General features: G+C 46.3%; 1 protein-coding gene across 1 annotated transcript; it reads left to right on the top strand.

Moving 5' to 3' along the window:
* Positions 1-1,615: 1,615 nt before the first annotated feature.
* On the top strand, positions 1,616-7,887 carry LOC146862248 (cis-aconitate decarboxylase-like). Its single transcript, XM_085643250.1, has 6 exons — positions 1,616-1,837; positions 3,531-3,585; positions 4,005-4,192; positions 5,241-5,333; positions 5,630-5,835; positions 6,330-7,887. Exons 1-6 carry the CDS (start codon positions 1,817-1,819, stop codon positions 7,249-7,251), a joined length of 1,485 nt encoding a protein of 494 aa, XP_085499376.1. The 5' UTR covers positions 1,616-1,816; the 3' UTR covers positions 7,252-7,887.
* Positions 7,888-15,258: the final 7,371 nt, after the last annotated feature.

Genomic DNA, 15,258 nt, shown 5'->3' with positions numbered 1-15,258 from the left:
AAAAACCTAAGGCCTACCAACAGGTCTGGCTCGCTACCCACCTTTCGCTGAAGAGGCCCTATATCCTCTTGGCCTAGCCCTAAATGTCACTTTACCCTGCCCCGTCTTAAACCACAACCAATCAAACCCTGTTTTAATCTGTGTTTGTTGTAGGATAAACTGCCAAATAAAACGCCGCTAAATTGCCGCTAAATTCCCATATTTGTGCCGCTAAATTTCCATATTTGTGCCGCTAAATTTGCTAATCCATGCCGCTATATCCTGGGGGGTCTGAGTAATGTGACCTGTTCAAGCGTCTGCTGACCAGTTGTACCGCTTGTTAGAGTGTGTGTGTGTGGGGTTGTGTTGAGGTGCAGCAGCCCCTGCTCTGAAGTCTCTGCTGTCAATGAATCCCAGACTGTCTCTCTTTAGACCGAGGTGCTGTCACTTGTGGTTCCAGGTCCTTCACAGACCTGTGGAACCAGCTCTGTGGGAGACAGGGAGGAGCTGGTATGATGAAATGTGCCCTACACAAGGACACCCCGGAGAGATGTTTATTGTCTGTAACTTCCGGGATTTCCTAACTTCGTAAACAGAGATAGTGAGTGGAGCCCCCTGCACGGCTCAGGACGGACGCGCCTCCAGCCCCCAAAAAGAGTTGGAACTTCCTGTTCGGATTTTCAAGGTTATTATAGGGAATTAAAGTAGGATGTTCATCTCCCAAACTGATACCCTTCCGTTTCTGATATATGACGTCATAGGTATCTAAAGAGAAATGATTTCCTTTGACTGTTTAAAGTCTATTATTATTAAGAATACATTCCAACCATGGAAAGCACAGAGGAAATATCGGTTTTTTGTTATTCTTTATAAAAAGTATGTATGATTCCCTTAAATTACGAACGTGAGGCGTACGAGAATTATTTGAAGTGGGTTTGAATGTGTGAATGAGACTGTTCTTTTGTAAACTTAAATCTCAGGTATATTCTTAGAGCGATGCTTACAATTGTAGGCACAGAGTCATACAAAGACAGAGATAAAGAAATATGTACAAGCACATGCGCACTCACGTGGATAAATGACAAATGTAAAAAAAATTATTAAACGGGTGTTCGCATGAACTGTTTACTATGTTGGATTCAAATGTGTGAATGTAAATATTTTATTGTAAATACAAATGGATGTCATTAAATTCACACATGCGCAGATGTATAGGCATGCAGGGAAAGATACAGATATGCCTCGCGACCCTCACCGGTGATTTGCCGCGCTTTACAAATCCCTTAAATTGATTTGCGCGCGCTCACAAACACTCTTAATATCACGATTACTAGTATGATCACAGTTCCTCCTCCATTTTAGGAAACCAAGTAAGGACGACACTGACACTTTGGATCAGCCTGGGGTTTCTTCTTTGGCTTAATCACGGGACCCTCTCTTTGTGGTCTTTTTTTTCTACGGTGGTTTAGGAATTTCCCAGATGTCTCCCTGGCCTTTCCCAGAGAATGACACCTGACTCTGGTCACACCTGCCCCTTTTAGTGACGTCACTCCACACAGGGCTCCCCTGCGGGGATCTCAAGCGCCTCTTCAGCCTATATAACCTCTGTCAGGAGAGACACAGCATCAGCCAACACCAGGAGCTCGCCTGCCCCTGCCTGTCAGCACCAAAGAGAGCGAGGCAGAGCGAAGGACTGTCCCAGGACAGAGACAAAAGAGACACCTCTCCGGTCGACAGAGATAGACTGGGGCACAGGAGGTCCATTTTGAAAGACAGAAACTGATTGCACAGACAGGGAAAGCTTCTCCCAGGACAGAGGCAGACACCAGTGCGGAACATGCTTCAATGCGCCTTCCAGGTGAGCCCCTGCTACAGGCATCAGGTTTTGGCCCCTCTAATGGCTGGATTTGTATATTTTTCGTCTGCTTGGGCGGCATACTTTATTTCCCTTCTCCACTTAGGTTGGGTGAAAGCATTTCTCTCGATCTCGCTATTCATGTATTGTTTTTATAGAGGGATATCTTTTAATATACAACAGACGGTGCATTCACTTATTAGATAATGTATAATGTGGCTATGTTACTGCCTTAATTTGTTGAGTCGTTTCTTTCATCTTGGCATTCTCATGCTTTTTATTTACTTTTTATATTCTCATACTTCTTAATAAGTTTTTTCGTTTTTGAATATATGTTTTTGAATAAAAGGAGAGCGCCTTTTATTCCTACCTTGCCTTGTGTTTTAATATCGCCAGGTCTGAGACCATTCGTCATGTGTTTCTGTGATGTTCATAATATGGACGTCTCTGTCTCCCGTGATCACTGCAGAAGCATCCTGGGTAGTTAAGGTCTGTTATAAGATGTTCACCAATTGGGGCTTTTTTCATGCGGGATAATTCTCAGAAATGCGGCAGTAATATTTAAAGCGTCTACGGGTTTTGCTGCAGCTCTATTGTTTGTAGCGCTGTTGCTGTTATCAAGCACAGCCCGTGAAGCACAAACTGCTCGTTAAAATGCAGTATTAGCAACAGCAGATTGCACTGAAAGGAGTTTGGGACTTTATTGTAAGTGTTTGTTTCCTAAAGTAGGTGTAATAATGCACAACGTACACCACGTGGACAGTGTTCGACAATAGCCAGAGGTTCTCGAGGCATCCCTGAAGGGGAATTGTTCAAACAACATTTTATTTTAGCCGATCAGAAAACTGTGCCCATATAGATACGGGGTCCCGGGTGGCATGCATGTGCCACTTGATACATAGTGCCTCGGTGGTGCACTGTCGCCCAAGAGACATTGTCTTTCTCGCATCTACGGCAGAAGCAAAATAAAGAGTTTCACTCTGTGCCCGCTGATATCCTGCTTCACACGGCTTCTCTGCCAACATCCAATCAGAATGCTTGCACCAGAACAGAGACCACCTGTTATATGTGGTACTAAACTGGCATAATTTCACAGTCTGCTGGCATCACAGGCCAAAAGACCAGCATCATTAGACATAGTGCTGCGATTAGATGTGTGCCAGCTTAAGGTGCTGGCATAATATGGCACAATGGTTCCTGTAATGTTAAGGTACTTGCATCATATGTCAGTGTGCTGACTTCATATGCCAAGGTGCTGGCATCAGTTATCAGAGTCCTCCCTGGGTGCTGCTGCTGTTGGTCTCCCCCTGTGATGGAGTGGCTCTGGTGCCAGTGCTGCAGCTCATGTGCCAGTCTATGGCTGTTTATACTCCATGCTCTTCCTGCTGATATGCCAGGCAAAGTGCCATGCTGGGACAGCTCATGTTCTAACCTTGAATTGCTTATATGCCAGGCTGAGGCTACCCATGGGCCAGGCTGAAATTACTACTTTGCCAGTCTTGGACTGCAGTTTGACAGATTGCACTTGCTAGATGTGAAAACCCTAAAATCTCTCCTCTGTTATTTCCCCTTCTCTGCCCTCTTCCCCTTCTCGACTCTGGTGCCTTGTGTTGTTGTCTTTTAGCACTGTCCACTCCCTTCCATTTCCGTGTACAATGAAACAACTCGGCTAATATTGCTTTCTCCCTTCTTTCAGAAACCACGCGCCATCCTCAGGCTGTCCAGACAGGTGCACACAGCGGCGGTGGAAGGTAAGTGTTTGGTGCATGCACTACCCTTGGTCTAGGGTCACGCTGATTCTTTTCTGCCCAGTTACTGGTTCTGATGTCCGATCCCCTGGTCTGAGACCGCTCTCTATATCTTGGTCCCAGCTACTGGTTCTGGTGTCACTCTCCCTGTTATGATGCCGCTTTGTATACCCTGGGCCCAGTTACTTGTTCTGATGCCACTCTCCTCGTGCCCGGACCGCTCTGTATCCCATGGTCCCAGTTTCTGGTTTTGGAGCTGCTAGCACTGGTTTGAGTTTGCTATCAGTTTAGAACTCCAAGAGCCCTGGGTAAAGATTGTTCCATATAAACAACATCTGGTTCTGGCCCAGATCAGCTGGATTTGTGTCTGATGCCAACCCAGAATGCTTATAGTTCTGATCCTGTCTCTTCTCTTTATTCAGTGCTGGAGGGGAGCCCCCTGGAGAAGGCGGTCACTAGCAGCTTTGCTTCCTTCATACATGGAGTCCAGACAGATCACCTGTCCCAAACTGTGCGGCACCGAAGCAAGCGTATGATCCTGGACAGCATCGGCGTTGGACTGGTGGGAAGCACGACCCATGTGTTCAACATCGCCCTGGGATACTGCCAGGTAAGAGGAGACATTGAACACACTAAACATCATACCATGCGAAATACGACAATTAAAAACCCTTTTTCGGCCAAGAGTGTGACTGTATCCCCGTGATCCTGCCATGTAAAAGGCTACAGTCACCACAGCATGGAACACACCAAAGAACACTAATGTAAAATCCATCCATTAAAGCTCTCTATTCCAGTAATGGACACCATCTACCTTTGATCCAGCCTGGGACATGGGCCAAAGCAAGCCCGCCATTTGCAACCTAGCAATTAAAAACCTACTATACCATAATTTCCTTGAGACCTTATGAGTTAAAAGCAGACAGGCTCTGAGCCAAAAAGCACACCAAGGATTACACGTCTATTAAAACCCTGTACATCAGCAGAGTGCACCATCACCCAGGAGTCATGTCAGTCAAGGTGAGGCTGGTAGCAAAATGAACAACACATCTTGTGACACACAAGCATTTAAACACCCTGCATTGACCCAGAAAGTTAGCATATCTTTGAACTACTCAGAGAGAAAAGGAGGCATTGATTAAAACCATGTCTCAGGATTCAAACCGTCCCTTAATCAAAACCCCTTTGAGACTATCGTTGTTCAGTATCACCATGAGAATTTACCTGGTTATCCGAATCTTGGATCTTACCAAGCAACACACCATGAACCCCTCACCCATTAAATAACCCTCTAGATCAACAGTGTGACCATCTCACTGGAATAACAGATAAGAGAGAAAGACAAAGTCACAAAATCCACTATTATTTACTCATCCACCATGAAATACTCATCCACTAATCACACCCCAGTCTGCCTTCAGATGTTAAGCCGTTAACTATGGACTATGGTACCTAAATAAACATTGCAACCTCTGATCCACTGTACAACTGTCCTTCAGAAACACTACATCTACTCACAGAGACTCCTGCATTTCTTCTAAGACACACCACAACGTCTGAGGTTGAGTCATCCTGTGTTTAGAGTTGAATAACCCACATTCGCACAAGCTCTGTTGTTCCACCACTGTCGATTTCTAACTTAATTCTATCTCCAACAGGACATGTACTCCTTGTCTGCCATCAGCTCTGTGTACGGAAGGAAAGGATTGAGACTCCCACCTACGCTGGCTGCATATGTCAATGGAGTAGCGGTAAGGATTTTGAAAGCTGTCAATCACTTTATCAATCAATCATAGACTAAGAGCGATGAGTTTGTGAGAATTTTACTTAAATGCTGTCTCCGCCAATGTAAAATCCTGTCTGTTTCCACTTCTGTAAAGAGTCTGTATTGGGCAATGGCACAGTCAGTCAACCAAATCTTAGAATATGAATCCTACACTTTTGTAAATTGTTTCCATAGGTCGATGACACAATCTCTCTGCTTAACATCACATCCTGACCTACCCTTCTTTAAAGACCTTCTAATCCTCTACTTCTCTTCTAACAGAGTCACTCCATGGACTTCGATGACACTTGGCACCCTGCCACTCACCCGTCAGGTGCTGTGCTGCCGGCTCTAATGGCTGCCACACAGATGTTGCCCGTGGGTTTCCGACCCAGTGGCTCAGACTTTCTGTTGGCATTCAACGTGGGCATCGAGGTGCAAGGAAGACTCATGCGTTTCTCCAATGAAGCCAGCAATATCCCTAAAAGGTTTGTATGATGCGCACAAAGGACAGAAATATCCTATGGCCAACAAATGATGCCCATAGGGGGCTCCAGTATCTCCCGGGCATGATTATGATGCTGAAAGAGGGTAGAAATATTCAATGTTCTAAATGTGAGATCCATAGAGAGAGGGAATGTTATGATGCGTGTCTGACGGGGGCAAAGGGCAGAAATATATGCAAGAGGAATCTGTGCTACAAACAAAATCATGCATGTGGATAGCACACAATACAATGTAAACTTGGTAACATTTATTTTTCTGCTCACTGTAACTAGATTAAACTAGTTTGTGTCTAATGCTTGATTAGATCCTAGCATTTTTTTCTCTGTCTCCTTGTACTGCATGATAGCATTACTGTCTGACATGCTTTAAATATATTTCCATAATTCACACGTATTGTTAGCATTACCCCTCTTTTAAATCTGTTTTGGTATTATCATTATTCAATGTCTGACACAGATCTTTGTGTTTCCTTCAGGTTCCACCCTCCTTCGGTTGTTGGCACTATGGGCAGTGCTGCTGCTACAGCAAAACTCCTTTCATTGAATGCAGAACAATGTGCCCATGCTCTGGCAATTGCTGCCTCTCTGGCAGGAGCACCTATGGCCAATGCTGCAACTCTTGCCAAGCCTCTCCATATTGGCAATGCGACCCGCTTTGGGATGGAAGCAGCACTTCTGGCTGCCCGTGGGATGGAAGCCAACCCACTTATCTTGGACGATGTGCCCGGCTGCTCTGGGTTCAGTGCTTTCTATGGTGACTACCAGCCCTCGGCCCTGGCAATTCCAGATCAAGATTACAGCTTTCTCTTGGAGAAGCAAGACATCGCCTTCAAGAGGTTCCCAGCTCACTTGGGCATGCACTGGGTGGCAGACGCTGCCATCTCAGTCAGAAACCGAGTCACCAATATAACCGGCTCCTTTAACCCTGCTTCCATCCGCACTGTTCTTCTGAGGGTCCCAGTCTCCAAGTATATCAACAGGCCCTTCCCAGAGTCTGAGCACGAGGCGCGACACTCCTTCCAGTTCAATGCCTGCACTGCCCTCCTCGATGGCGAGGTGGGCATTTCTTCCTTCAGTGAGGACAGCCTTAGGAGACCAGACCTCATCAACCTTTTGAAGAAGGTGGTAGTGGAGCACCCTGAAGACAATGTAGCTAACTTTGACAAGATGTACGGAGAAGTAGTGCTGCTCCTGGAGAGTGGAGAGATCGTGACCGGCAGATGTGACACCTTCTATGGACACTGGAGGAAGCCCCTCAGCCAAGAATCACTCCATGAGAAGTTCCTCTCCAATGCTACCCATGTGCTCCACCAAGACCAGGCACAAGCAATTATTGAGGTGGTGAAGGAGATAGAAAGCCTTACAGACTGTTCACAACTGGCATCCTCCCTGCAGTAAACTAGTTCAATCACAATTCATACCTCTCGCAAAGTGGGAGTAAAACTTTAAATGAACCACCAGGTGCAATTATCTTTGCATTAACTAGTTTTACACAAGATTGAAAGTCGACACAAGGAGAGGGATGTGACCAATTCATTCTATAAAACGACGAGCGTCAATTATGTCCTCTCCTTTCATGAAAGGTGCTGTTATGTCTCACAGTACAGTGAGGTCCCCTTTTAACCTAATACAAATACAGAAGCATCTGGCTGGCCAGAAGCAATAAGATTATGTTTCCTAGTAACTCATCTGTACTTTGTATGGACTGTAGAATGCAATTTGTATTTATTGTTATTTATTATTTGTTTATTTATTGTTTAAAAAAATGTGAACTCATCTCACTGAAATACCACTTCTTTTCCAACTAAGTGATTCACCCCTAGTGGCCAAAGATAGGACGAGCTGGGTCTTCAATATTGCTCTTGTACAGAATTCTCCCTGTGCCGCGCTCTCTTATGTGTACTTTTCTAAAAACACTGGACAAAATAGGTCACTGCAAGGACTTTCTATTTCAATCTCTCATGTTCGCTAGTGAAACGTATTTTGTGCTTTCTGTGGTTATTTCATTTTGAATAAAGTCAATGAATTTATTGTACAGTGATTGTAATTTTTGATGTGTAAAGCTGCTGACATTTTAAGATGCTACCTTACAAGGTGGCCACGGCTTGGTGACAGTGAGACTTGATTCTCGCACACACGGACGTTACATATGAAACTCTCTTTTTCAGCTGTTGCTCAACATGCTAGACCTCCTACTAGAGTTTCACAACCATCCCTTCTTTTAGAAACTTCCCTTGGAAGCGCAACTACTCATATAACAGCTGGAATATACATATCTGAACAAGTACAAAAGATTGATCCAAGCATGGCACACATTTTAAATGTTAAAATCTTTCGGCTGTTGCCTTACAGTTTGCACCACTATGGAAGTTCTGGTGCAATGTGTGTTGGAAAGTGGAGCATACTGTTAATCAAACATGTGGGAAATACACAGAAAATCATACATTTTGCCAACCTATTCTGTGAGCCACTCCACTCAATCACACGTACTGACCAATATTTTGAATCACCATATAGTAAACCTATTGATGACAAAAAGAGGTGGGAGGTGTGGCTTTTTGATCCTCTCCTACATCCATTTGTGATGGGATTGCATTTTGTGCTTTATGTAATTTCAAATCTCTATTGAGCTTTGTCGGGAAAATATAGGCACAGTTTGCATGGTAAACTGAACGTGATTTTAGTCAGACAAATATAAGTCCTCCTGTATGCGGATAATTCGTTAATTTATTTCGAACAAGTCAGTGTTAGACCTGTCAGCCCTAGGGTGGTCTTCCCCTACATTTTTTGCCCTCTTTGCCTCCCACTGGACCACATATTTGTGTTGGACTTAGGACTCTGGGCCCCTTACCACTGCTAAACTGTGCTGAGGTGCAGGTGCTCTCCCTTACAAGCATAGTGACACTAGTGTATCAGCCATAGGCCCTGCTACTGCAGTGAGGCCTACCCTTCATCTGCATGCTGGTACTCTGCACGGTCTGGGACTTTTTGCAACTCTAGCCTTTTGTCCCTATTGACAGACAGGTAGGGAAGCAAGGGAACACCCCAGAGCCTCCTGGATTTTTCCAGAGATTTCCAACCCCCTGGATTTTTCCAGAAGGTGCCGCCCCTCCCGGTCACCCTACCTTAGGGTATAATTGGGAGGGTTCTGGCCACATATCTCTGTTACACTACTGGACCAGCATAACTCTCTGCAGGAGTGGAGACTGCAGTGCCAGGAGGATTGCCACACTGTTGAGGCTGACTGCTAATACAACTCTAATATAACTTTACCTTAAGAAGCATATCATTCTGGGTATTTGATTTACAGGTTGAGAAACTTGGAGATGAGTACTCTTTGGTGTTTCAGTTCATTGTGAATCTACTCATTATTATGTAGAGCTTCTCAAGCTTTGTATTAAATACTTTAGTTTTAAAATATGTGGATATTTGATATGGACTGATGGTGCAACTATATCCTTACTGCCTCCTATAACAAAGGTTTGTTGTTTGTATTCTTCAGGCCATGTGTTTGCCGCTGACAATGGGACAATTACACTGGGTCAGTTTAGTCTAATCTTGAGTAGATAATGCGTGCTAGTTTGTAAGCACATCCACATTCCAAGACCGGAATCTGTCACGTGCTACACTGAAAGGAATCAGCCAATGGATGGTTGTGGAAGTGAGACTTACGTTGTCCAATCGGCATATTGAGGCGGGCAGAGAGTATGGTAACTCCTGTTGGCAGCTCACTGTAATCAGACTTGTACCCTTCTAGTTTGCCCAGGTGTGCACGTGTACAAGAGTGTCGTGTGGGCAGCAGATCCTGTGTGAGCAGGATTAACCAAGTGCAAGACATGTACCCACTTCAGTGCAGATGATTACATCGGATGGTCAGGGCAACTCCTTTATGTTGATTAGTATATACATATGATAGAAGACTGCACCATGAAATGTTTATCAGCAGTTCTTGATTGTACACAGCTGGCATCCCCTCCACTGTAAGTCACTGGCATGGCGATGATGCTTTACATGTAGGGTTGATGTAGGTCAATTTCATTGTAATGTGTATTTCACACTCTTGGGCATCATGGTAAAATCAGCATGAGTCTCAGTTATGATTAGCAGACCCCTGGCACTCTGAGAGCGCCCCGGCCTAGCTGAGCATTGGAACTCATCCCTGGCAGACTCGTGTTTTGCGCAGAACTCTCGCACCGCAGAGCAGCACCACTGGATGGCTGGCACATTGAGCATCATTTGAGAAGTGAACAGACCTCTGGCACTCTGAGAAAGCCTCAGCCTTCCTCAGAATTGGCTCTCCTCCCTGGCGGAATTGTACTATGAACATAGGTGACAGAGCTGGGCAACATCACATGTATGCTGGCACACTGAATGCCATATTACCAGCATAGGTCAATTTCATTTTAATGCGTATTTCACACTCTTGGGCATCATGGTATTATATGCATGAGGGCCCCTGGCACTCTGAGAGCACCCCAGCCTAGCTGAGCATCAGCGCTCATCCCTAGTAGGCTCGAGTTTTGAGCACAACTCTCTAGGTGCTGAGCAGCACCACAGAATGCCTGGCATATTGGGCACTATGTGAGTATTCCAGTTGTTAAGGTCCAAGTATTCTCTCACTGGGTAAATAATGGCCCTTTCGTTTATATTCGAGGTAGGACGTGACTCCCTATAGTCTTTCACAGTCTCACGATTTCAGAATGGAAGGTATTCCAATAAGCTGTGCAACAAGCTATAACTGTGGCTCAGTTATCCTACGCAACTACAAGCATTGAGAAAGTCAATAGTGGGGGACCAGGTTTGTTTCCCGGCACCGGTTCGCAAATCCTTTGTCCTGGGAACACCATTGAAGGTTCCTTCACCCAAGTCTGTTTGGCATTAGGCCCGTTGGGGGCAAGATTGGTTGGCCGAGGTTCATTGCAGCTCAGGTTTGGTGATGCGGCATTTGGGCGCAACAGATTGTACATCTGGTTCGCCATGGAATAAGGGGAGTTCCAGCCACAGGGTTACAGCAGTGGATTTGGGAAAGGAATGTGGTTGGGCTGACTACTGTTTTGGTGAAGGTGGCTGGGGTAGGGATGCAGTGTCAGTTGTTTTCCTCCCCATATTCCTATTGCTCATCGTATCCTAGTGGGTGGCTGTTGATGGTAAGAGTCACTGTAACCCATTCTGTCAGTCCTAACTTTGGGCAGAGTGCCAAGGAACCTTTTCATTACAAGGTTAGTGTCTGCAGAAAAGTAAACTTTGAAGAATACTTGGTTGCCCCTGTTGGGCCTAGCTATGTAGGGGATTCGTCAGTGCTGGGTTGGACCCCGATTCACACCCTATCAACTTATTTACTTGCATTTGCTATATTACAGGCTAACTGTGCCAGGTATGAGAGACAATTTTGTTTTTACAGGTTGAGAATATGAAATAGAATTTGTACTTGACTGTTGCCAAACTGATAAGGGGCTGTGTTCCGTTGCAAACACGATGACATGTCTAGCCTGTTGGTGGCTATCATGGACAACCAGAAAGTCTCGGGCAGACAGCTCAGTAGGAAGGATGTGAGCCTTTACAAAGTGTGCAATCCCTTATGGTGGTAAAAAGCAAAACTATGCATCAAAGGCATAAAGGCATTCAGTTATGCTGCCACGTTTAAGCCTAAGGTGTCTTGTTCCCTCCAACGTATGCACAGGCAGGGAGATGACTCCGCCACCCCGATGGCTTGAGTTGTCCTGCGCAGGGCATAGCGTAGTTTCCAAATCCCACGTTAGGGCCATGGGACCTCTCCCCGGTTTCCTGAGCCGGGTAACGTAGCTCACCTGGTATGTGCAGCACATAAAACAATCAATGGATGCACATCAGTGTGCGGGCAGGGGTGTACAATACCATGGCTTCTCTTGCAACAGGGTAGTTGGCCGACAGTGAGGTTGATGTGTTCATGGCTCATCATGTGTTGTTTTCATACTGACACTAGGCTCTGTTTTAGAAGTAGTTATTTGGGTTTCCATAACTGGCATTTCCAGGGCTGACGTCTGGGCACTGGGTTTGTGGTTTCTGTTTACCATGCAACACCTATTAACTTAGCAGAGAGTGGCTGCTGGTCTCTGGATAGCCAGTATCAGAACTCATTCCTATGGCTTTTGGCTATTTATTGAAGAATACGTCCGAAATCCAAGTGCATCAGTTGATTTCAGGACAGCCCCATTTATGAGCAGTGCTAGTGATACAGGAACATCTAGCATGTTAGGGCTAGCTTATGCCAGTCAGCTATCAATCAATCAATCAATCATAGAATTTGTAGAGCGCACTACTTACCCGCGAGGGTCTAAAGGCGCTGGAGAAAAACAAAAGGGGGGGTGCCGCTACTGGTCGAACAGCCAGGTCTTGAGTAGCCTCCTGAAGGTCAGCAGGTCTTGGGTCTGTTGTAGGCTGAGTGGGAGGGAGTTCCAGGTCTTGGCGGCGAGGTGGGAGAAGGATCTGCTGCCGGTGGTTGTTCTTCAGATGCGTGGGACGGTGGCGAGGGAGAGGTCGGTGGAGCGGAGCTGGCGGTTAGGGACGTAGAAGAGGAGTCGTCTGTTGAGGTAGGCTGGGCCGGTCTTGTGCAGTGCCTTGTGTGCATCGATGAGGAGTTTGAAGGAGATTCTCCTGTCGACAGGGAGCCAGTGCAGGCTTCTCAGTTGGGGGGGTGATGTGGCTGTGGCATGGTACGTCGAGGATGAGGCATGCAGAGGCGTTTTAAATGCGTTGCAGTTGTTTGATGAGCTTGGCCGGGGCTCCAGCATACAGGGCATTTCCATAGTCGAGTCTGCTGCTGGCGAGGGCCTGGGTGACTGTTCTTCTTGTATCTGTTGGGATCCACCTGTAGATCCTGCGGAGCATGCGGAGGGTGTTGAAGCAGGAGGAGGAGACGGCGTTGACTTGCTTGGTCCTGGAGAGCGTTGAGTCGAGGATGACTCCCAGGTTGCGTGCATTGTCGGTGGATGTCGGGGCTGCCCCCAGTGCCGTTGGCCACCAGGAGCCGAGAGTGAGGACCTCCATCTTGTCCGTGTTCAGCTTTAGTCGGCTGCTCTTCATCCAGTCGGCGACGGCCTTCATTCCTTCGTGGAGGTTGGGTTTGGCGGTGAGGGGGTGCTTGGTGAGGGAGAGGATCAGTTGAGTGCCATCGGCATAGGAGATTATGTTGGGGTCGTGCTGTTGGGCGATGCGCTCGAGCGGGCCATGTAAATGTTGAACAGTGTCGGGCTGAGGGAAGAACCCTGGGGTACGCCGCAGATGATTCCTCTCATAGCACCGACTATGAGAGGAATTTGGTGAAGCCTGGCTTTACGCTTACCCCTCGATTGTTAGGCCTTGGGGGCAAGGCGTCAAGGTGATGGTTTGTAGCTTCTTTGATTGCTATAGAATGATTTCACTTTATAGATGTGATGGCGGCCGCTGCAGTCTGGTGCAGCGAAGTGGGGTTTGTGTGTTATCTCGCCAGAGCATAACATGTAGAGAGCACCAGTGCTGTAAATGAGCATAAAGACTCCCTTGCCATAGCATCTTGCAATTTTTTTAAGTGCAGTGGGATTACTTTTATTGTCACATCCTATGGTATACAAACACAACTGCTCTTTTAATTGTGGTCATGCTAAGTGACATGGGGTCTGACTGACCCTGATTCCTGAAACAGAAAGGTGAATAATAGGGATAAAATAGCCACCCACACGGCCAAGTCAGCCATAAAGTTCACCAGTCCTCCAATTTATACTAAGAAGACCCACAATAGGGTGGGCTGTGGAGTATTATGAACCGGCTGCAGAACGTATATCATGCAGTTCGCAAATGCATATACGGTGGCTAGGTTAGTGGGTGACCGCTCTAGCCTGAGTGATCCTTTGTACAGCAGTTTAGAAGTTAAAATTCTCAAGCACCCCCCCATAGGACTTGTCAATATGAGCCACAGCCAAACTTCTAGGTATGGATTGAGCGTGATTATATTTCCCAAGCCTCAAAAGGGGTGCTTTGGTAGGGGAGAAGGACCCAGCAGCAAGGGGCAACGCTGTGCAACTGGCATGTTAACTGAGTGAGGAGGGGAAACTAGCACGGATGTGCTGAAGGCAAACCAGGTATCCGCTGCACTAAAGGGCCCCTCTGCACTGTGTAAAATGGGACTGCATGGGCGCAGTCCAGAGATTTGGTGTACGTGGGAAATTTGCTTTCTGTTGGTACAGCTTTGTCCCCCGAAGCCTTGTGTTCACGGGTCTAAGTTCAAGCTGTTTCAGGCGCATCTCCACCAACTTCTCCAATAATACGGGGACAGCTTTGTCAGGAAGGTCTTTAGATACCGGAAATAACTGCAGGAAGTCTATATTAGGCTCCATGCCATCCATATGTGGTTAGATACCTCTCCAGAGGCGGGTGTATCAGTTCGAAACCTCCCCTAAACAGCAGCACATCCAATTGGTGGCTAGTTTGTCTTGAGTCACATCAAGTGCATCAAGGGAGCTAGACTAAGTACCTAGGTCATGCACATTAGGTTCGAATAGGATCCAAATAAGTGGGGACCGCACCAAAACATGAAACTGCATCGCTTAGATTCCGACATAATGTCTCAGCACCACTCATATAGTTAACAGTTAAACAGCCTTTGAAGATGGGCAACTGAACAGCACAGGATTCAACTTAACGGACATATTAAAATTACAAAGACTTACATTTTTTTAAGGCCACCCGTTTCTGAGCACCAGAAGTTGCACAGTTGCGGAGCTGGTGAGGACTGCCACAAACGTATAATAGTCTTTTGTGTCCACTCAAGCAAGACATTTTCACACTCTTTTACAAACGGGAGCCCTTGTGTGGGAAACAGGTGTGGTGCTTGCTAATAGTGCAGAGGACATGAGGGTCAAAGAGCATTTCTTGGGCCCCCTGACTTTACGACAAAAGACCACTGCACAGGACGATGGAAAGTGATTACAAAGGGCATAGTATGGGTGATGGCGATGGCAACGCAAGACTGTTAGCTTGCACTGAGTAAACTGGTTCGTATCACCAATTAGAATGGTTCTAGGCGGCAGACCAGTAAACAAGCTAAACAAGGCAGGCCTTCGATATTAGCATTGGATTAATAATATGCAGGACCCTCTGGCTATGTACGGGGAAAATGTTCCAACATGTACTACTAGGTGACTTGAAGGTGAGCCGAACCCAGCTCTGATTCTGTGGAGGGTAATCTATTCCGGGGATAATGAAGCAAACTAGGTCTATTGCTGGTTTAAATACCATGGGCCACAGCTGCTTAGCAGGTAGTGTGTATCTGTAATCGGACTGCTGTTAAGCAAGCCTGGCGGGCTGCTTGAGTTGTCACTCCAAAAAGGGTGTGGTGACTGCAATAGCGTGCACAATACAAACATTCCCTCAAACTAGATTTGACATCAT

Source organism: Triturus cristatus, chromosome 2_2, assembly GCF_964204655.1.
Source record: "Triturus cristatus chromosome 2_2, aTriCri1.1, whole genome shotgun sequence".
NCBI classification, from domain to species: Eukaryota; Metazoa; Chordata; class Amphibia; order Caudata; family Salamandridae; genus Triturus; species Triturus cristatus.
The sequence above is the reverse complement of the archived record's forward strand: the minus strand, read 5'-3'. Positions and strand labels throughout refer to the sequence as shown.